General features: G+C 47.1%; 1 protein-coding gene across 2 annotated transcripts in view; it reads left to right on the forward strand.

The window, feature by feature from the left end:
- Positions 1-22,288, forward strand: part of XKR6 (XK related 6) — a 212,549-nt gene that overhangs the window by 158,334 nt on the left and 31,927 nt on the right. For both annotated transcript variants that reach the window (XR_008822588.1, XM_056343804.1), the window contains exon 2: positions 1,775-1,971. Coding sequence is in view for 1 of the 2 variants with exons in the window: in XM_056343804.1 (XP_056199779.1) it covers positions 1,775-1,971 (197 nt within the window). In the remaining variant the exon portion in view is untranslated. The remainder of the gene's footprint in view (positions 1-1,774; positions 1,972-22,288) is intronic.

Below are 22,288 nucleotides of genomic sequence, written 5' to 3' on the forward strand. Positions count from 1 at the left end.
CTACAGGATAGATCCAGTGAGGATCTCTCTGCAGAGTTTGGCAGGGGTGATGCCCTCTTTGCCCATGGGAAGCACCTTATGGGCACCACCGCCTTGGTTTTTGGTGGCCCTGTGTTGCTGATATTATAAAAACCAGTTGCCTGCTCCTTTTCTCTGCTGTCTCTTTGAGCCATTGCAACTCGCTCTCCCCAGCTTTGCCTTTCCAGCTCAACTACAATTATTTAATTTCTTGTGTGCGGGAAGGGAAGGCAGGATCCCTGTGTCATGCTGCAGCTTCTGGGGTTGGGGTCTCTCAGGGAAATGCCGAGTAGAGGTGGTGGCCTTAGGGGAGTGGGAGGAGGGCCGGTGTCTATGGTAGAGCAGGTGGTCCACGGCCATTTCCACCCCGCTCGGGCTCTGCTGTGGATGTCACACCAGTGTCACCAGTGTCGTATGTGACTGGCGTAGCATTTTCTCGGGTGTCGAGCCCCATCTGGTGGCTGTCCTGCATCATGGGTTTTGTCCTTGCGTCTTCTTTCGGGATTTGTCTTTGGTGCTTGTCAGCTGCGAACGGGACGGAAGGACAAGGTGCCTGAGGAAGGGCAGGGCTTGCAGAGGTACCTCTGCATCTCTCCCAGCCCCCTGTCTCTGGGCGTGATTTGGAGATGCGGAGGCTGTGGAGGCTTATGTCATTTCCTCCCGCTCCTCCTTGCTGTGCAATCTCGCCCCGAGTGGCAAGGAATGATCTAATCGTTTTGGCGAAACCCCAGTTTGTGCTGTGAGCCCCTCCCAGAGCCTCCAGAAGGCACTTCATCCCACTGTCATGTTGGCATCTGAGGTAGGACAGATGAAGAGTCCCGGGAGGGGACATTTCTATCCATTGACTGGCTCAGATAACCAACTTTAGGGTCAGCGTTAGGTGAAACTATTCCTATCCCAAATTTCAGAGCACAAGGCTACAGCCACCGCTCAGGATGAGAAGGAAGAAGACCCAATATTAGATCATTAATATCAGCAAGTATTAGAAAGGACCCTGTTAGGAGATGCTTTAACACCATGAGTCCTGTGACATCCGGGCGCCCTGTGATACCCTGACTTGATCAGCTCCATGTACAGAGGTTGGCCACATGTTCCCCAAAGAGAAGTCGTGTCCCCAGGGTGAGGTTTGCAGGTCTCCTTGCACATCATCTGATACAGAAACAGAGGCAATGATAGGACAGTACCCGCCCATGCATGAGGCACCACCTTCTAGTCCAACATTGCCCAAAGTCTCAATAGCTGACCAGAGGCAAGCTGTGACCTTTTGTATTTGTGGGTTACACACTTGCTGAAGGTGAAGGTCATGTCTCATTGCTCCACTTGTGATGAAATAGGATCAAATCTCTGGTGTCTGTGAGGGAAGCTCCTTACTAGAGTGCTGAAGAGGCTTAGACAATCTGTTGAGCCACTGCTAAGTGTCATGACCAGTATTTTTCAAGTAGCTTCTCCTCATCATCATGAAAACAAAGTGAGGGCGTTGTTTTCTTGTGCAAGTGTTTCACGAGCCTTTCTTACCCCGCCATGCTTGTCTTTTGGGTGGTGCAAGTCAAAGGTTTCCCACTTTTGCAATACAAAAGTAGTCCTCAGATCTTGCAGGAGATAGTCCTAGAACTGGGTAGACCCCTGTGCCTACCCCAGATTCCCTTTCCCTGAGACAGCCTCCCTCTCCCCAAACAACTGGCCCACAGCCACATCCCTCTCAGGTTTTGTTGCATGGCAAAGTCTCACACTCGGCTTTTCCTCCCGTTTCCTGCAGGTATATCCGAACTATGTACCTGGGGATCCAGAGCCAGAGGCGGAAGGAACACCAGCGGCGTTTCTACTGGGCTATGATGTACGAATATGCAGACGTAAATATGTTGCGCCTCCTGGAAACCTTCCTTGAGAGCGCCCCTCAACTGGTGCTACAGCTCTGCATAATGATCCAAAAGAACCGTGCAGAAACATTACCATGTAAGTGGCCCCTCGCCTCCCCCACTCCCCATCCTCCCGGCCTCCCCCCTCTGATCCCATGCTCAGCAGCCGATGGATGTTTTGCTAACTGTCTGCCCTGCGCAACCTGGCACGTAAGGGGCTGCCACTTTGGACAAATTTCATTCCAGCTCCGCACTGCATTTACTGGGTAAAATTTCTGCTTGGTCCACTGAGAAAAAACACACAGTATCAATGAAAAGATAAGATTCAGCTCTTCCACACCCCGTCCAGTCTAAAGAAATGATGGTGTTATGAGGAGGAGGCAGTCTGTCTCTGTTGCTATGGCAAGTGTCACCATTTGTTTGCTGCCTGGCACTGGGCAAACACAATCATTCCCTGCCTCAGTTTCCCTCCTTACGTAAGTGTGGTAATAAAACTGGCCGGATTTGAATTTGAGTTGCGAGGACAAACAGTTCAATGCCAGTGCAATGCTCTGATGGTTTCAAGTGTAGTATAAGGGTTTTTATTAATAGCTAAGCACTGTAGGACCTTTTCTGAAGAGTGACCAGGAATCAAGTTTTAGTCATTGGTTCTCAGCAAGTTGAAGAAAAGAGCAGGGGGAAGGCGGTGAAGGGGATTGTGTAGATGTTGTAGTGCAGGTACCATTGCAACAGTAGATAGATGAGCAGGCGTTCAGAGGCAAACACAGAGAATAGTCTGCTAACTCTGATGTCCTTGCTGCAGCGATGTCCTAAGCATGGGGCATCCACATCAGCTGATGGCATATGCCCCTGTCCCAGCCCTGGGACCAACAACTCTACCAGCCCATACCCATGGGCATGCTGGCTGCTTCAGGGTCATGAGCTCAAGGGAGAATTGTCCTTTCCAAGGACCGACAGTGGTATCAGTGGATGAGCTGCTGGGTTATTCAGCCCCTGTTCAGTTCACACACCAGGGATGACACTCGGCTTCTCAAAGACAGCCTGTGTGGCATGCCATTTCTGACAGACCTGGGGAGTTTCTTGGAGCTGAGATTGGAACTGGGCAGTTCTTCAAGGTTAAATTTTGCTGGTTGGACCAAGGTCACCACTATCTCCAGCATCAGTTAAGTTGGACTGCTCTCCCCTTCCTACAGTTGTTTACAGAGACCTCCCTTCTCCTATTTATGCAGTCTTTTTCTGAAACCTCTCATCACGAGCTCTCCAGGCCTCCAAAGAGCTGACATGATGAACATGCGTTTCTACAACTGCTGCTCATGTTTGCCAGCACCCTTTTCCTGCTGCTTCCAACATTATTAACCCTACTAAAAATGTAGAAATCATAACCTAAGAGGCTTGCCAGGGCGTTACGCAGACTGTTGGACTCACTACAGAAAGCACTGGGGGAAGTTTGCTGGCCTCTGTCGTGCTGCAAGTCAGACAACACAGCCAAATAATCCCTCTAGGCTTTCAGATCCGTGGCTCTTTCAGTTTGCCACTTCCAGGCATGGCTGCCTAATCCACTGAACAAGCTGCATCATTTTCCAACCCCCTCCCTTCTTCAGCTATGCAGTTCCTCCGTTCCTCCACCACACCGAGCAGGCTGTGCTCTCTTCCAAGGCAGCGCACGTCCCTGCCTGCCTCCCCGAGCCCTGGAGGGCTCTTTGCCTGCCACACTCCAGCAGCCAAGCTCTCAGGGTCCCCAGTGCACCCTCGGCTGCGTGCCGAGCAGCGGGCACTGCTGATGGATACGAGCAGCGGAGCTTGCTCAGTGCTTCTGACTCAGGTGCAAGGTTTCCTCGAGCTCCTCCATGCCAGTTCAGTGCTTCTGCCTTCTTCCTCCTCCCAGTCGGTATGTAATTATATAAAAGGAAATTAAATGCTGAGAGGAGATGTTATGAAAGGGAGCATCAAAGATTTCCCTTAAAGCAGGCAGAAACCAAAGGAAGATGGATATTGTTAGCAAGGCAGTGTGTTTAAAAATCAAATCAAGTCTCTCCTGGCTCATCATGTCTATGTGAGCGTGGCTCATCACAGGAAGAGGCCAGTTCTGCCTCTAAACAGGGACAGTATCAGCTGCATCACTGAGGGATGCATGCTGGAAAGATGGCCTGCAGCAGGGCTTATAAACCCAGATACAGCCCATGCTAAGATGTCCAGACTCCAGCTATTTCCACGTGGTTAGCACAGTCTCTTATGTATTAATTTAGTGCTAGAACAAGGTCAATGTACCATTTTATATGGCATACACCCCTCCTCCAAGCCCCAGTCCTCCCTGCTCTGAAGACTTCAAAGCCAAGCCCAGTGCAGGAAGCCAAGCGAGGCTCCAAATGGGTCAGCTAATGTCTCCTTCTTCTAGTTAGGGAGCTTTAGGAAGGGAGTTAATGGAATGGAACTATCAGGAAGTTTTGCTTTTTTCTCCTAGCTGCCACGTTAAAATAGCTGTTGGGGTAAGAAAAGTGAATACACTGGAGGTTTTTACTCAAACCCAGTGCATCTTCTCCAGAGATGCTTTGGAGCATGATGACAGAAAGGGCTGATCCTGCCTGTTGTGGTCACAGAGAGCAAGGGAGCGCTGCGAGCACTAACAGAAGGGGATGCAATCAGGCTAACACTTAACCTCCTGGTTTTCCATATCTATTGGGTCAGCAGAAGAAACAAAAGCCTCACCATGCCTGTAAGAACCATCTTACCCTGAGAGGTACCTGTTTGAAAGGGTTGGGTGGAACCTACGTTTGTTGCTCCTTCAGCGCTTGGAGAACAGACCAGCTTCAGTAAGGGGCCCCTGCTCAGCCAGGAGTTAGCATCTCCTGCATGGTCTGACACCACCAGCAGCAGATGTGCTGGAGGCAGAATTTGAGGTCAAGTCCCAGCCTCAGTAAAGCCTGGGACAACACCCCTGGGATGTGATGAAGGTCGGGATTCGTTCCTTCATCATATCAGTAGCACAAGGCAGACCAGATCCCAGCTTAGCTGCCGTTGCCTGATGACTCGGGAAGAGCAGAAAATAGCACAGAAAGAAAAGAGGAAAGAACTCGGTGTGCTCCATCTGACCTGGAAAGTGCATGCTGAGAGGCTGAGCTGGAGTGCTTCGTGCTGGGGCTGCTGGGACAAATGGGTTGACATCAGCTCCTGAATATGCATATGGAAGGCGGTGGTGTTGGCATGCAGGCCCTTTGTGAGCAATTCATCTGCTGCAAGCACAGCCCTGTGGGTCCAAAACAGAGTCGATGGAAGGTGAGGGAGGAAGGACGCCTCCCGCACCTCCCATGGATCAGCCCATGTCCAAAGCAGCTGAAGGAGACAAGATGAGATGCTCGCCTTCCAGCAGCACCTTTCTCAAGGGAATCTAGACAGAGGCAAGGTGATGCATTTAGACCTGCCCTTAGGAGGTGATGGGACTCTGAAGTGGATGCAGCCCTGACCCTTACTCAACTGTCTCCAAGATCTAATGGAGGATGGGATGAAGGGGTGTCCATCTCTTTCAGTTTCCTGGATAGCACTGGCCAGAGGACTTCCCCTGTTTTAAATAACATGGTGTATTTGCAGGGGGAAATGTAGTATTAACAAGAGCAGCAGCCCAGCAACCCAGATCTTCTTTTCATAATCACTCGTAGCAGATGGTCCACCTGCCTTCTTGCAGAATAAACCATCCTTCACGTTGCAGAGGCACCTGATCCTCTGCACTGGACAGAAAAGAGCACATATAACCAGTTTAAAGGTTTAGGAGACACCCACCTTCTAGGCAGTTAGCGAGGTGAGAGAGATCCCAGTTTTTCAGCATGAATCTCCTCTTAAAGAGATTTCCTTGTACTTATTTTTTTTTCATGTGGCTACTTTAAAACTTAATGAGATTTAGCAGAACCTCTAACGCCCTTCCACTCATGTCACAAAATCTTTATGCAAAGGTTTTGCTGAGAATTTGCCTGCAGGAGGCTGCGGTTTTCAGCGCAGGGTTTCCCTCCGCAAAAAGAACTGTCTATCCAGTGATGCTGTGCCCGGCTCCTCTATAACCCTGCTGTTGATCTGAAAGAGATTTACAGCATAAGCCTTCATTTTGCAAAGTCCTGTTGAAATCTCTGGGATTTTGTGAGGTGTCTGCACACTCTGCAGCCTGCAATAAGTAGTCTGAAGCTGCTTGTATATTTAAGGAAAAGCAACATTAGCCTCAGTTTTTTGTAAGGGGTCACTCTTAAGCGGAGTGATACAAGTTAAGCACTAAAAGGGATTTTGAGACACCTCAGCTACAGATGTGTGTTGACTGCAGAGTTATCCTGGTGGAGTTTGCAAATCTTCTTGTCCCTTCCAAAGCAAAGTCCTATCTTTTGTCATGTCCTCACTCCTTCTGTACCATGCCTGGGGACTACTTATGATCAGGGCTTGTCCTTTTTTGCAGGGGCACACTAAGATGCTTTTCCCTGTCACTTGGTTTAGAAGACTTAACAGGTCCTTGGCAGGGTATTGAAGGACAAGCAGCAGGGATGAATTAGCCGCTGTCCTCAAGCTGTTCTCCCCCAGAGAAGCCAACCCCAATGAGCTAAGTGGGTTTGAGATGAGGCAACCTGAAGTTAAACACTCCTACACCCGAGTGAGAGGATTCCTCTGTGGGTGATAATGAGTTAAGGCTAATGTGGAGATAAATTTCTCAGTTAATTTTCCCCCAATGACAGGCTGATGTTAACCAGTAGTGTGCTGTGAATAATGCTTATGCTGTGAACTATGTACTGTCTGAAATGTCCTGTTAGATTTATTCATAGGATAGGAAATTTCTGAAGGCACAATGACTTGTGAGGAATGGTTTGAGATCTAAAACCAAGGCCATATCTAAAGGGCAACACATGAATGGATACTTCTTACTCAGTCCCCTTCCCACTCAGGCCCCAAAGATCAAAGTAAGCTTCTTAGCTGGGGCAATCAAGTTAGAAAAGGGGCCTTCAGCCTTTAGTTGCCCAAGGGTTTGATTTTCAAATGTGATCAACAGTGGCCTGAATATAACTGAAGAAGCTAAAATTCCCATGTCTCCACTGGAAGTGGAGAACAGACTCATTAGATTTGAAAGTTCATCCTGCAGGTAGCACTGCTAACCCTGAAGGGGCACTAGAAGGTAGTGCAAGATCCTTCACGCTGGCCTGGGCTGAGCAGGTACGTCCATCGGAGAGCCCAACAGAAATGGCACCAGCAATGGGCACCCATCATCATCATCACTGTTGCCCAGTTAGCATGGGTCTGTCATGGTTTTGGCTTGACCCAGCTGAGCCAAGCAATCCCCAAGGACTGCTTCGGAGCAAATACAGACCAGGGACCATTCCCAGCAGGCAGTTGGATGTGGCCACCTCTGGATGGCAACATATGGGATATGGATGGAACCAGAGTGTAACTACTGGCCAGTGGGCTGGATAAAAATCCCTGAAAATACTTGATTCTTAGTAGAGATGCAGCTACAGAGGACTGTGGGTGGGAGATGCCATGCTGGATGGAAAAGCTGCTTTTTTAGGGGAAAGTGCTTGCTATGGGGTGTTGCTTCCTGTTTGCCACAGGTGTCTTTCAATTTGGGTGTAACTAAATATGTAAATTCCAACAGTGCTCAAACATGAAACCAAAACCCCAAATTCAAATCTGCATGACCTCACTACACAAAATTGTCCCCATTTCTGGAGAGTCCTGTAGTTAACCATCATAAATAAGCCACTCAGGTGGATTCCACAGGGCTCAGTACAAAGAAGACTAACACGTCATCCACAGACTCTGTTTGGGATGGGTAAGACATTGAGGCAGGTCCAAGCAAAGTTCTTTTTCCCCCAGAAGCAGAAATCCCCTTCCCTTTTCTGACTGGTGTATTATTCATAAGATCCAGCAAGATAACTGCAATATATGCCTAAAAAGTCTTTGCCTTATAGAGTCCTCAGTAACAGGAGATGTTGTAGGGGTAAGGTCTACCAGCATCACACGCTGGGCTTTACCTTGGACTGTGAGACAGATCATAACTGAAAAAAGATGCTAAAACTTAGCCCATGGGGTTGAAGGCATATTCTTTCTTTCTCTTTCTCATGCCATTCCTTGGGGAGTAAAAGATATGGGAGGCACCCGTCACCCAGCCCTGGTTCCCTGTGACAGAAGAGGCATGAGCAGAAAAGCAGTTGCTCATTGCCGTGTGGGCAAGGGACCCCACCAGTTGTCTGCTTGCTGAAGGGGCTTGGCAGGGAGGAACCGGGGTAATCTGCATTGAAGTTTGTCCTGATTCAACCATAGTTTCCCTTTAAATGTTCATCAGCAGACCAAGGAGGCATCTCACAAAATGCCCAGATAGCTCCAAACACATAAGCAGCTTTCCTGGGAGGCCACTCATATGACTCAAGTGCTTTGCCAGACTGGGGCATATGGCTCTGTTCCTGCCTTCCCCTCCTTCTCACCAAAGCCGGATGACAGATAGCAATTTGGTGCCCTGCTTGAAATGAGTCGCTGGTCCCAGGCCAACTCCCAGCAGCATCAAAAAGCCATCCCCACAGTTGGCAGTGGGCACTGAGGACGTCTTGCTTTGGCGTGCTGAGAGCAGACCAAGCCTGAGGCACGCTGGCATTGAGCGGCATGGGGAAAGCTTGCCCTATCATCAGCCGTATTGTCCCAGCGCGGTGGGAAAGAACTGGGTCCAGGAGCCTTTGAAGACAGTGACAGCATTTATTATTCTTTTTTCCAGTGGGCTTTGGAACAAGCCCAAAGAGAGATGTCATCCTTTAGCCCATCCCCACCTGCAGCTTCTCCGTCCACCACCTTGCCATAGCTCTCACTCTGTTATTTTGGAGTGCTGATAAAAAACCTGTTCCATACCACGTGCCACCATCACACGCAGGACATGCCACAGCCAATAAAGATGAGTCACTGTTCACGGGACAGCACTGGCAGGTAGCCAGTGCTGCCAATTTTAAGCTTTGTAAGACTGTGGTAATCACCGGGAGGTGGTTACATCATCAGAGCACTACACAAGCATTAGCGCATGCTGTTCCTGGGAGCTGCAGGCCAGCTGGGAAACTGAGGCACAGAGAAAGAGGTCTGAGTAGCTAAAGGTCTTGGGGAGAATGTCTGCACTGCAGGCTCCTGGGTAGCAAGTTCATGCCAAGCAGAGTCCAGGCAGGAAATTAAGGCTTTTTCAGGTAGTTCTATGTTGCAGACTTTCTTGGAGACATCCCTCTTAATGGCGGATTCATGATCAGAGCATAGGAAGAGGTGGGTGCACACTGCTGTGGAATTGGCCAGTAAAACACACGGGAATTCAAGTCTCCATCTTCCGGTTGCTCGCGTGTGCAGCTCTGGGGTTCACATCAGGCATCTAGGAGGGCATGCTAACTCTGAATAAACAGAGAGCACACAGCCACTGAGATGTGCAAAACACATGGGGAAGATGCCAGGCAGGTGCTGGGCAAGGACATCTCTGTGCTTCTACCCCAGATGCAGGTGGAGCAGTTCAGGTTGATGCAACTGGCTCAAAATTGCTGAGTATCAAAGGGAAGAACTTTCTTTTTTCAGAAACTGTCAGTTGTCTTACATGATTAGCTTGAGGTGACAGTCCTGAGTCTGGGAGTGCAGCAGATTTACTGAGTCTGTAGAAATCTCCTGAAATGACTTTTGTCCTAAGTGGCATTTGTCCAACCTCATGCTCTCAGTCCCTTCAGTACGTTCACATCTTCACACGGACAATCACTGATGGGGGATGTCCACAAGGCCCAGCCGTTTTCCTACCACAGGAACCCATATATAATATACTCTTAAGGTGCAAACAGACGTTTGCAGTAGTGGAACGGATGCATGGCTTGATCTCAGCCTGTCCTTGGGGAAGGTGAAGTTCATTAATCTGTTGAAGAGGCAGTCTCAACTCCATCCTGTACTCACATGAACTTCTGAGAAGGCAAAAAGACCCAGGAGAGACAAGCCAACGTGAGCATGACTTAACGGGGGAATGCTGGCGTGCCATTGAATTCTAGCCCCCTGCACATCACTTAGACCTTTTGCAGAGCGTACAAAGCATGGGAAGGAGAGGAAGAAACAGGTTCCTGCTGTTATAGTTGGAAATCAGTGTCACTGGTGCCTTCAGCTACCCCACTGCGAGACAGCACCAGCTGCACCACATCCGTTTTTGTCACTTCGTCACTCCCCCTCACAGAAGTGCTCTGCCAGACTCACTTTAATGATGCCATCCCTGTGTACTCTCCAGAAGTGTTGAGAATGCTCCTTCTTTTCAGGAGACTAGTCCCCACCCTGCAATTATGCTGAGACAATTCCACCAATGCCCCCCTACACAATAACAAAGATTTATAAACCATAAGGTTAGCAAAGTGTGCACTGCTGCCACATCACCTCTAAACACGCTGAACGAAGACCTCTTACCTTGAGCAGTGAGTGTGAACCAAGCTGGGTTGCGTTCCTCTTCCCCATCAGGTAAAAGCAGCATTTCCAGAACTGGGGTGAAGTTATTTCTCTAAAGGCCTGCAAACTTCCTGTGTCCAGGCCAAAGCATTAAACAGAGGTGGTTTGCAGGATCCGTGTTTGGTACTGTCACAGACTGTTTGAAACTTTGCCTTGACGTTGCCTCGTCTCCAAGGAACTGGCCACGGGAGCTGTATTTATAGCAGGAAGTTCCTTCACTAAGCCCTGGCAGATGTTGCTTCCGAAATCTGGTGATGAGTCCGTTGGGTTTCATCTATGCTAATAAATGGAAACACATAAGAAGATGAGCACAGCCACCAGATCTTGGTCATCCATGGGGTTCAATTAGCAGCGCAGTCCTTGGCACATATTGAACTCACGGCAGCTAGCACCAACCCAAACAATTCCCAGGCTTGGCTCAGGCATTAGCACAGGCCAAGAACGCTTCCCAGTGAGCAGTCTGGATTGGGCCATCCTGTTTGGGAGGCTGAGACAGAATAACAAGATGGGTGTAGCAGTCAACAGAATTAGGCTTTGCGCAGTTACTGATCTCTAAGCGCAGGCTCCAGCTTCAAAGCTGCCACAGACCTGTGCTAGGGAATAGAAATTCTCATGGTTACTTTCAGAAGCAGACAGCAGAAATCCTAGAGCTTTCCTTTCCGCTGCTGAGGTGCTCCCCTATTTTTCAGAGTATTTCAGTCCCACTTGCAAGATCACAGCATCCTTTCAACTTGTGCTAGGCAGGTTTAAATTCTTCTCAGTGGCTGCAGCTCGCATCTGAATTAAGAAAGAATGCCAGGATAAAGATGCTGCAACAAATAGCAAATGTACGGTGTTAAAATGCGAGTTTATTGTATGTGTGTGTAGAGTTGTGTTGTTTCACAGCAACTATCCTTACTCAGAATATAGAGATGAGCGGGGAAAGATTTTATTCTAAGTCAAGCCATTTGTTGTTTTCCTTATCAAAGTTGGTGGGTTTTTTTCCCCATTTCAGTGCGTTCTAGTATTATCATGGGGTGTGTTTCTTTTCTGAAGGTTCCTCGTGGTAGAGTTCAAATATCATTAGGTCTGAAAAATCTCAGCATAGGACACTCGTTATGATCTTTGCAGAGTGTAAACTTGGAGTGACTCTGCTGGAGCCTGTGAAAAGATTCAATATACTCAAGAATCTGAACAAAAACCTGGCCGCTAAAAGTTGTGTCTAAAGTGTCCTTCACAAAGAACCAGCTGTCGAATGTGCAATATGATTTTTCCTCCAAGAGTAACTCCTCTTGGATTTTGCCATCTTATTCTTCCCAGTTAATCATGTTTGTTTGTTTGTTTGTTTTCCCCTTGTTGCTCTGGGAAAGACTGTTTTAAATAGCAGAGGGAAAATCCCTAGATCTCAGCAATCAATGACCACACAACACTGCACATCTAACCAAGAGGCTACAAGATAAACATACCTGAGTGTCTTTAGTCTCTAGAGATCCATGGTGTATCCACGCTAATGGTGGTGCTTAGCTCTCCATATCAATTATTACGGTAGCTTAGGTTGACTTTTTTCTCATCTCAGGTGCCTGGTAAGATCTGGATGCTTCTGGGCCATGCGGATGGCCGTGTAGAGACAAGGCTCTGCTCAGGCTACCCTGATTTCTGAACTGAGGTCAGAAGCAAGTGAGCACGGGAGGACCCAGAAAGTACACCAAGAAAAAGCAATGGAAGTCTATGGAGATGACTAGTACACTTCTCTGCTGGCCGTGTTCCTTTCAGGTCAAACCAGGTTTCTGTGATAGACTTTACTGCCCTGTAGTATTGCCTGCAAAGAGGGATTTTGCTCTGCATGCATAGATTGAAATCCTGTCCTTGAGTTAGGTGTTGTCAGGACATCCTGATGCAGCATTTCAAGTAAAATCTCTTGGGGTCTCTTGAGGAGCTTCAGATCTTCTTGCCTCTGGCTGTTCACTTTTGGGGGATCCAGGTGGGGTTCCTTTTCAGCGTGATTCTGAGACAGTGGTTGAAGGCGTGCAGATTAATAGGAATTTAACTAGAAGTCTTTATAATTACAGTGACTGTGCAGAAGGTATCTCACCCTGGATAGAGCAGCAATTCATACAGCTTTTGACAAAAATAGACATGTGTAAGAGTTCTCATGATCTATTTCCAAACAACCTAAACTGTGCCCAGGAAGTCCTGGCTGCTGCTCTCCCAGCACATTTCCACTGCAGAATTAGTCAAGATGATGGGTACCTGAATAAATTTAGATCAGGCTCAGACCAGACCGTCTGTATGTGTGGCGTTAGAAGACAGAGATGCACATGGCTGTTGGTTCTGAGTGTCTCTATGAACTTCAATGCAGGCCTGTCCACATGACATTCTGCATGCCCTTTGGAGGATGGACTGGGGAAAGATGCACAGGGGCATGGTGGGAAGATCCTGGAGAGATATTGTCACCTGTGTAAGATAGCCTGAGTCCTCACTGCTGGGGGTGTGGGTTACCAGGCTACGTGAACCCCAAGTGATAACAGCAGCTATTCTAGTTGGAAACACCATCAAATGTAGCCCTGCACCAACATCAAAAACACCAACAGTAAGATCAATGAGTTTTCTTTTTTAGTGGCCAAGAATCACAAAGGAAAGAACTGTTCTATGTCAACATCCTCTAAATAGCATCCATTGCAGTGAGGCTATCTGCTTTTGGTGAGAGAGAGAGACAGTGAATTCTTTCCTTTATTTCTTTTTTTAACATTTAGGAGAAGTTTCAAAATGGAAGAGCCATTTCAAAATAAATAGCCTCATGTCATAATTAATGTCATAATAATTAATGTCACATCAAAAGGGACTCCAAAGGCAAAATTAGTTTTGTTGTGTGCCTCCTGTCTCCTCTACTCCATGATTGCCTCCAGCTTCTTTAGGACTGAAACTATTCACCAAACTCATCCCAGATTTCTGGGTGCTCTTAGACATCTGCCATGAATTGTTCCCCCTGAAAAGTGTGAGTTTGATGTTCATTTCCTATATCACTACCATTAGACTCCCATCAGAGACTCTGGTAGCTGGATGGACCTTCAGAAGAGGGCTTTTCTCCACAAGGTAGTGTTTGCCCATCTAGCTGTAGCAATAGTCACACTGGCATTTTCCTCAGACAGAACTTTGAAAGCATAGCCTAGACCAGCTTCCTAGAAGGATTAACCTACACTGCCAAAATAACATTTTGCTGGCATAAAACTGTCTGCACATCTGTATTATGCCTTACCTAAGGTCTCGCTGCCATGTCTGAGCTCCCCAGAGTTGTCTGGACACAGCAGCCACCTGGGCTAATTTACTCTGCCAAAAAGCCCAGCCCGGAAAATCCGATAATATGAGAGGCTCCATCTCCAGGACCTGAACCACAGGTCTTTTACATTATTTTTAAAGTGATGAAGGGGATTATATGACTATGTTTGTGATAGGCAGAGGTCTGTGCACGGATTAGGTCTATACCTGTAATGCAAGCAGTGCTGGAGCCCAGGCAACGACACCCAAGTGATTCTGTTAACATGGTCTGTGGTACAGTTTTGGCCAGCTAGCCCTTTCCCAGAGCTTTCCAGGGCAGGAGAAAATGAGTTCACGTAGTTCAGGAGCCATTCCCAAAAGGCAGATTGGATACAGCTACGGAAAGTTTAATAGTATGGACATGGCCAGCCCTGCCAGCTGGGCTCAGGGTCAACAAATAGCCCTGGCTCTGTTTCTCGTTTGCTCATTTAGGTGTCACAACAGTGACCCAGGTTCTCTCAAGGCCTGCGTTCCCATGTGCCCTTCTCCTCTCTACTCATCTTTTATGAGCCATTATCTGGTGGTGAGCTACTACACAGGATCAAGTATCTCGGTTAGCTAAGTGAGAGGAGTCTTGTTTGAAGATCAGTGCTGAGATTTCAGCTAAGTGCTGCCAGAAACGTTTCAGCAGTGGAGTGGCTGTCAGGAGCTTTTTTGCCTACATGAACAGGTAAAAACAAAGGTACCTGTGGTCAGCATCCTAGGAAAGGGGTGAGGCTATTGTGGAAAGCAAATAGCGAACTTAGGTGCCTGTAAGGACGCTGTACATGCGCACAAGCTCAGCCTTCTCATTGATGTAGCAGCGGGGTATTGTCTTCCTGCTACTGTTTTCTCGAGGATGGGTGATAACTCTGGCTGTTCATGGAAATGCAACTTGCATATGTCCTCTGACTGATCATGGGCACCCTTCTCTCAGCAGGAGGGTGTTGGGGGCTTGGCCTTCAGCAGTATAAAATCATTATGTTGCGTCACTTGAATGTGCCCATGTTATGTTGGGTCTGTCAGGTTCTGCTCGTGCAGGAGCCAATGCTAGCTGTTCTGCTCATCCTGGAGCCGGGAACAGGTTTCCCCAGCCCCCCTTTCTGCTCTCCTCACCTTGCTGGGACTCAGGCTTCTCTTCTGAGCTCTTGTGGGGAGCTGGTGGATGCCAAAACACTGCTCCCTAGGGTACTTTTCATCTTACCCACTTCTCCTTGTTTGATCATTTCAGTTTGATCACCCACACTCCAGGTAGAGTCAATGGAGAGACAGAGAGGCATTTCGGGAAGGCAGCTCACCCCTGTCTCAGACAGCGTTCCTTGGGTGAGATAAATATTGAAGCAGGTGATACAAGGAAGATCTTCATTAGGAGTGTTTTAAAATGAGGAGGGGGGGAGGGAAGCTTTGCCAATCCTTACATGGTCGGTGATTGCCAACGTTTTCAACTTTTGACACTTCTCTGAGGGTATTCAAGGATAATCCAAAACAGAGGGCAGATTATCCCGTTTCTGCTTGGCCTAGGGTGCTTGTGCCTCCTGCAGAAGGATCAGTCACTGGCTTGCATCCTGGAGAAAATACAGGACTAGATGGCCCCAGGGCCTGAGCCGTTTGGCAGCTCCCGAGTTCACAGAGGAGATGGATAGGAGGAGACATGATAGAAACAGCCGAGATAATGAGAGCACAGATCAGAGGAATGTGGCTGGTCACCTCTTTCTAGCAGTAGAGAAGGGGCATTCAGGAGAACTGAAAGGCAGCAGGATGAAAGGGGAGGAAAGCAAGTCCTTTCGAAACACAATCCATAGTGCACCTGTGGACCTCAGTTCCTCAAGGCAGTGCTAAGGTAAAGGTTGAGGGGGAACTAAAGAGAGATCCAGCATTTCTGGGGTCACTGTGCACATCTTAATTTAGCAAAAAGAAAAGGGTTTAGGAAGCATGCACGTTTCAGGACATGAGCCAGCCTTTAACTTGCAAGGGGTGGGAGCACCACTCTCCATGTGAGCAAGCTGTTCTGAAGTTAGTTGCCTTGCTATGGACTTTCTCACTCTCACAATAAAAGGTTTGGAACGTGGATGTTCCTCTGGTCTAATGTGGAAGAGTCCTCCTTGTGCTAGCTTGGACATGGACTATCTTATAGAGAAACTCAGTGCAAGCCTTGTGTCAGGAAATCCCAGTGGGATTCAGTGGTAGAAGACCCTTTCTTGTTGTCCAGAGGTACTTGGAGATTGGTCCCTGAATTGAGTTTTTCACCTTTGTTTCCTGCCTGTTTTCCCAAACAACCACCAGCATTTTTTTGTTTCTTATGGACTGGTGACACTGTGTCCCTGTGGGAATCAGGTCCTGGGGAGAAAGGCACTGTGATGTTCCTTGGAGGAAGGTCTGGGAAGAGCTCCCAAGCAAGGGAGCAGATGCTGGATTTGAAACTCAACCCCTTGCCCAACAAAAACAAAACATTTTTATGAGAAAAGAGCAAAGGACAGGACACTGGTGTAACAGCTCTTTCCACTGTCAGGCTCTGGGTTTTCATTCCTGATCACTCTGACTCTGAGTGGAGTACAGAGCTGTCACACAGGTGTGAGGAGGCCATTCCTGGGTCAGACTTACGCGTGATGTTCACCACAGGTGGAACAGTGCTCATCTGCCATAATGGACTGGTGGCACACTGGAGAAACTGGTTAAGGGAGTGTCCTGAAATCCTATGAGGAAAATGAATGGCAAAACAGTCTATGCAGCCCTTTATTATTTATATACTGGTAATGATCCCTATTTTTCCATGTAGAAAGTGAAAAAGTAAGAGGGAAAATGAAGGAAAGAAGGAAAAAGTCATTCTTTCCTCTGAAAGGAAAGAAAAAAGAAAGATCAAGCATCAGGCTCCAGCAGGAACAAATGAAGATCAGACCTGGGGTCTGATTATGACCTCTTTTACTTCGTGTAATTAAATATAAACATATTAAAAAGTAAGGGGTAGTGACTCAGGCAACGTTACAAAAGCAGAATCTGGCTCAATTTCTGTTTTATATAAATGCATTTTCACTCTGTGTGCATCAGAATGAAAACCTGTTCCTCGATTCAGACTGAGCTTCAGGGAGGAATGTGCCACCCAAAGGGGAAAACCCCCTGACAGGGTTCACGGCGCAGAAGCCTGAGCAGCCAGCGAGTGATGGGGAAGAACTGAGATGTGGCATTTGGCATTAAGCAAGCGCTGCCTTTGCACAGGGGTTGATGGAAGGTTTCTTGTCACACTGAATATTTGCTGTCCAGCTCACCCAGGAGAAATGTTGGTATCTTCCCATTTTGTTTTACTGGAGTCTTCAGGAGAATTAATGTCAAAAAAGAAACAGAGCACCATTTAGGCATCATTTTCAGCTTTAAAGGGACAGGCACCACAGTAAATACTTAGGGAATATGCTACAGTAAGTACGTTCAAATTACTTACAGCCAATAACTTGCAGCTGGATTTGTGATGAAAACTGTGGAGAGCCCTAGTGAAAAACCTCTCTCCTCAGCTGAACAACACTGCGAGTAAGGGAAAAATGGATATATTGTTAATTTTAAATATTCATTTGTGTGTGTGTGTGTGTGTGTGTGTGTATGTGATTTGTCTATGGCTTTTGTTAGACTAGTTGCAAAGCCACGTGTAACTGCATAGCATGAATAGGCTGGATAGACTGGGATGGCTTTCCATGCACTGGTTTTATTCCTGCATATACATGGCCTTTAAAAACAGCAATGGCAATTTAAGGGGAATCATTGTTTTGAGTCTCTTGTGGATGTGGATTTGTCAAAGACCTTCATTACATTTCTGAGATAGCCTTTTCTTTTTCTGGGCCATCAGTAGGAACCAGAGGATGAAAACTGAAACAGGCTGAAATTCAGTCTGCCCCAGCACGGCTCCAGGAGCTTCCCTTGAACTCAGTGTGGTTCGTGCTCCTCTCCTCTGGTATCACGTTGCTACCTGCATTACGGTCTGGTCCACTCGTGTTTTCATGATCCAAAGCAATGGCTTTTGTTTCCCTTTCTCAGACATTCAATATTCCTTGGACCAACATTCTTCTCAAAAAGTTTAGCCTTTTATTTCCCACTGTTTTCTCATTACTCTTCACCATTTACTGTTGCTTAGTCTCCATGCCACGTCTCTTTACCACTGAGGACTGTTCATTAGCTCCCCTTGAGAAAGGCAGAATTGCTAAGGCAAGAAGTCAGCATCAAGGCAGTTCGGGCTGGTGGGTGAGTTCAGCTCCAGATTCAGACACTCAAACAAAGGTGTCTCTGATGGAGGTGTCTCCATGTCATGGGGGTGTCCAGGCTTCACTTGTGTTCAGTGGAGCTACAGGCAGTTCAGCCACAAGGTCTAAACAATGACCTTTGTGCAGCTCTGGCTCCACTGGCTGTAATGACCAAGGAAACAACTTGTGTGACTTTTGCCTAGTGTCATTTGAGATGCCCTCGGTACTCCGCCTCATTCTAGCTCCCAGCTCAAAAATATTCTTGCCTTCTATGTGCAAGTTTGTCATATCTGCCAGCCCCACATGCAGGGCTGGAATATCCTAGAGCAATCCAGCAATGTTGCTGGATTCCCATCTGTGATGGTTGCGCTAAACCTTAATTCTCCATTAAGTAAGAGACTTCACTTACCCGTGGAAAACCTGAGGTGAGTCTCTGCTGTAGGAGCTGAATCCTGCCTGAAACGCTCTGGCGAGGTGCACCGTGATGTGAAGGAGATCTCTTCCCTGCTTTAGCATGGATTGTATATGAGACCTGCCTGGGGTAGATCCTTCAAGTCTTAGTGCCTCATCTTTCAAATGGGGGTATTATAGAGCTCTACCTCACCATGCTGAAGGTAGGTTAGAAGATGTCTCACCATGAGGACTTCAGGACACATTACTGAAGGGATCTGGGGACTAATTCTTGTGATATGTCATTCAAGACACATGGGCTTGAATCCTCAGTGGTGCTGACTACAGCTTGTGAGTCACTCATTGCTTCCTAGCAGGTGACAGGAGGAGTTCAAGGACTGTTGTACAGCCCTGTGAAGAGAGTTTGAAGGTAACCCCAGTTTATGCCGGTCTGACTTGTTATGGGCAGGTGGGATACAGATCCCATAGATGCAGCCACGGGGCTTCCAGCCCCATGGCAGCTGATGTCCTCCTGTCCTGAGAATGCCCACAGAGACATGGCAGTGCATGGCAGGTATTTTCCACTCCCAAGACTATGCACAGAGTTGGAGGAGTGGGAGTGGGTTTTTTAAAGTGACTTCAGTTTTAAACCACCCCAACCCTTTGATAAACAAACCTTGGAAGGGAGTTGAAACCCACTCATGCTAGATGAAGGTGCGTCAGTCACCATGTGTGAAAGTCTCAAAATCAAAATAAAAACATATTTCCCATATGATTCAATTTACCAGGACTTTTTCTTGTAGTTTTAATTGGAGAGATCTCTATAGTTGCTTAGAAATAAGGCCTGGAGAAGTGGAAAAGAAAGGAACATTTATTCCACAGTCTGAGAGAATTGTACTTTGTGTGAAGATGCCACAGGCTAGAAGTGACAGGGAAAGATGGGAATGGGAAACTTGTGGTCAAGATGACAAAAGCCGAGACGTGCTTTGTTGTTTAAGTCTTTATGAAACAGCCAGGGAATAAATTCTGTGGCAGCACAGTAAGAAGTACTGGAGAAAAGTCTTCATATCGCTCCATGGTTCCTGTTGCCGTCCACCTACAGATCGCACCCCCTTACACCCCGGTCCAGATCCTGCTCATCATTAGGATGCCAAAATTCACATTCACTGCAGAGTTGTGAATTTTTAAACAACAGCAGGAATATGTCAAAATGTCTAGAGATACTTCATTCCCTCCCTTAGATCTTAGGGCAAATGAGGAGGCAGTGAACTGTTTTGTAAGGGTAGGACTCATCCCGCCTGACTGCAGGTGTTCGCAGGTCCCCGCGTTCCTCTGTCAAGGGATGGAGTCAGACACTTTGGGAGCATGAGTCAACCCCGTCCTGTCCCACACATGGATCTTAGGACAGGGTGAATCACTTTCTGGGGGTGTCTGCCTCTCTCTGTTGACTCAAGGAGATGTTCAGATGACTATCAGCCGGCATGGTACCATGTATATAACGTGAGTGACTCAAGACACTCACTTCTTAGCCAGCTCTGTGCCGTTTCCAGCACAGACCATGATTAGTGTAAATTTCTGCACTGAAAACACTACAGTGGGAAAAGCCTTTATGTGTATACTGGGGGTTTGTTTCTGGTGTATTTTATTCCTCTCTCTATTCTAGAATAAATGGACCCAACAGAAACATTTTTAAGGCAGTGTGACACATCTGCCTCTTGTGGGTTGGCAGTGCTTGAGTTTCTAGTGTACTGGTACCTCTAAAGCCATACAAGTTTCTAGTGTAACAGCACTAAAATAAGGCAATACATGACTTTTTTTTCTTCTTCTTCTTTTTTTTTTCCTGCTAATCATGGAAAGTTTTTAAACTGGATAGCTAGAAGATACTGCAACGAACAGTACTTACACATGTAGCATTGCTTAGCTTAAGAATTGTGTGGCAATGCTTAGCCTTCCAAAACTGTTCAGTATGTATACCAAAAATGTATTGCACCTAGTAGGTTAAAAATAAGTCTAATTTACATCTGTTTGAGGATGAGGCTATTCACTTTTAGAAGTTTCCATCCATTTGGGTCCCCAAGTCCTATATTTAAGTGTTTCTTATGAGGACTTAGAACTTGGGGAAAATTGTGGTTTTCTTAAAGACAATGGCCTAAAGCTTCCCTCTTTGATAAAGCCACTGAGCTTAGTGGGTTGTGGTTTGTTGTTTTTTAAAACTCAGTCTCAAATGCTAATACACATGTGAGCCCAAAGGCAAGATATTCAGAGAGAGACTTGAGAGCGGATGGAAGTGTGTAGTTTTTGTGGACCTGCAGGCTGGGAGAATTTCAGTGAGGGGCAGAGATGGAGGTCTGCTGTCCTTCCTGGCCACCTTTTTCATCACCTCTCCTCCAGACACAGCTAGACTGGAAGCAGGAAGACCTTATCACACCATACTGTGAGGTGGGCACCTCAAAAAGCAGATGATAAAGTCTCTAGGTGAGGTCTGAAGAGTCATTGGATCTTCTTTCCACCCCCGTGGGAGCCAGAAGAACAAATGTAGGGTTTTCAGACATTTTAGCCTTTTAACCCTGAGCAGCTGCAGCAAGCTTAAAGTAGTAAAAGCAAAAAAGAACTGGACCTATCTTTCAGTATGTTACACACCAGAGATGAAGAGGCATTTGTTATTGTTTGTTTTGCCTGAAACCATTAGCATTTTTCCTTTAGATTTGATAGGTGATGCTCCCAGACAAATCTTCAGCCAAGGCCCAGTCAAACTATAGCTACCAAATTACTGAGCTTCCCAAACACAGATCTTGGTCCATCATCTGTTCCCTCACCTGCAGAGCAGTTGTCCAGTGAGCAGCAGTCAGAGCAAAGGAATAAGGTGTCAGTAGCCTTTTCTTTTCCCATGAATCTGTCAATTAGTTTTTATAGTGATGCTTTGCTCAATGAGTTGTTCAATTTATCCTTGCAATAATCAATGGTATTCTATTTTTAAAAGCTCCTGAAGTGTGATGGGGCACTATTTTATCCTTCGGAGAAAATAAATAGTTTAAGTGTTGGTTGTGATGGGTAATAGATCAGGCCCCTTTGGAATATTATGGGGTGCCTTCCCCATGCCAGGGCACAGGGAGATGAGTTAGGAACTGAGAGCGACCCCAGTACAGGCAGTGCCCTAACTGATGGGAGCAGTACCGCAGGGTCTGAGTGCACTGGGCAGAGCTGCATGCTGGCAACGGCTCCCTCAGACAAGGCAAGGGGATGGACCAGATCCAGGGTCTCTTCAGGGGGTCCCACCAGAAGGAGAATGAGACAGTGCTGGAGACAGAACTGTGGCTTGGATCTGTGGTCCATCCAGGAGACAAGCTGGAGATGAGCTACCTCCAATATAGGTCTTCAGCCCATCCTGGAAATAGGGCAGGGGAGTGGCTGGAGGGATCATTTTTCTTTGTTTTGGGACTGTCTGGAGGGTGCTGGTGAGTCTTGATGTTCCCTGTATTTATATATTCATCTGTATGGGACCACAAGGTGACAAAAAACTGCCTGTTTTTCCCCAAGGTGAATACAAGGGGGGATTCCTGATTCAGGCAGTATCAAGTACAAGTCAATGGGAATGTTGCTTGTATGGAGGTATTTTAGAATAAAAAAGCATCCATACAGTTACAAGTAATATAGATGTCCTGCTCTTGCAATGGTGCGCTCCAAGATAGACCCCCTTCTACAGAAAGTAACCTTCACATTTGGGCTGCAGCACCGAGAGCAGATCTGGATTTCAGATTCTCAAATGCTGATCTAATCAGGATGAGGACAGAGGCTGTTCCTTGTGAGAAGAGGAGAGCTGGGGTGGGGTGGCAGACCCAATGGCTCATGAAGATAAGCACAATGTGCTGTGTCAGAGAACTCCTGAACGCAGCATCATTTCCAATTCCCACGCTGATATGCCTGTGTTTCTCTCCTCCAGACTGTAAGGACAACCTGACGTGAGTTGAACCTTTGGGCTACTGAGCCTGCCCCAGATGCAATAATTTAGTGAACAGATGATGTTTCCAACCAAACCTCCTGTCTAACTCAGTGGATCTGTGTGTCTTCCGGCAG

Source organism: Falco biarmicus, chromosome 6 (genome assembly GCF_023638135.1).
Source record: "Falco biarmicus isolate bFalBia1 chromosome 6, bFalBia1.pri, whole genome shotgun sequence".
NCBI classification, from domain to species: domain Eukaryota; kingdom Metazoa; phylum Chordata; class Aves; order Falconiformes; family Falconidae; genus Falco; species Falco biarmicus.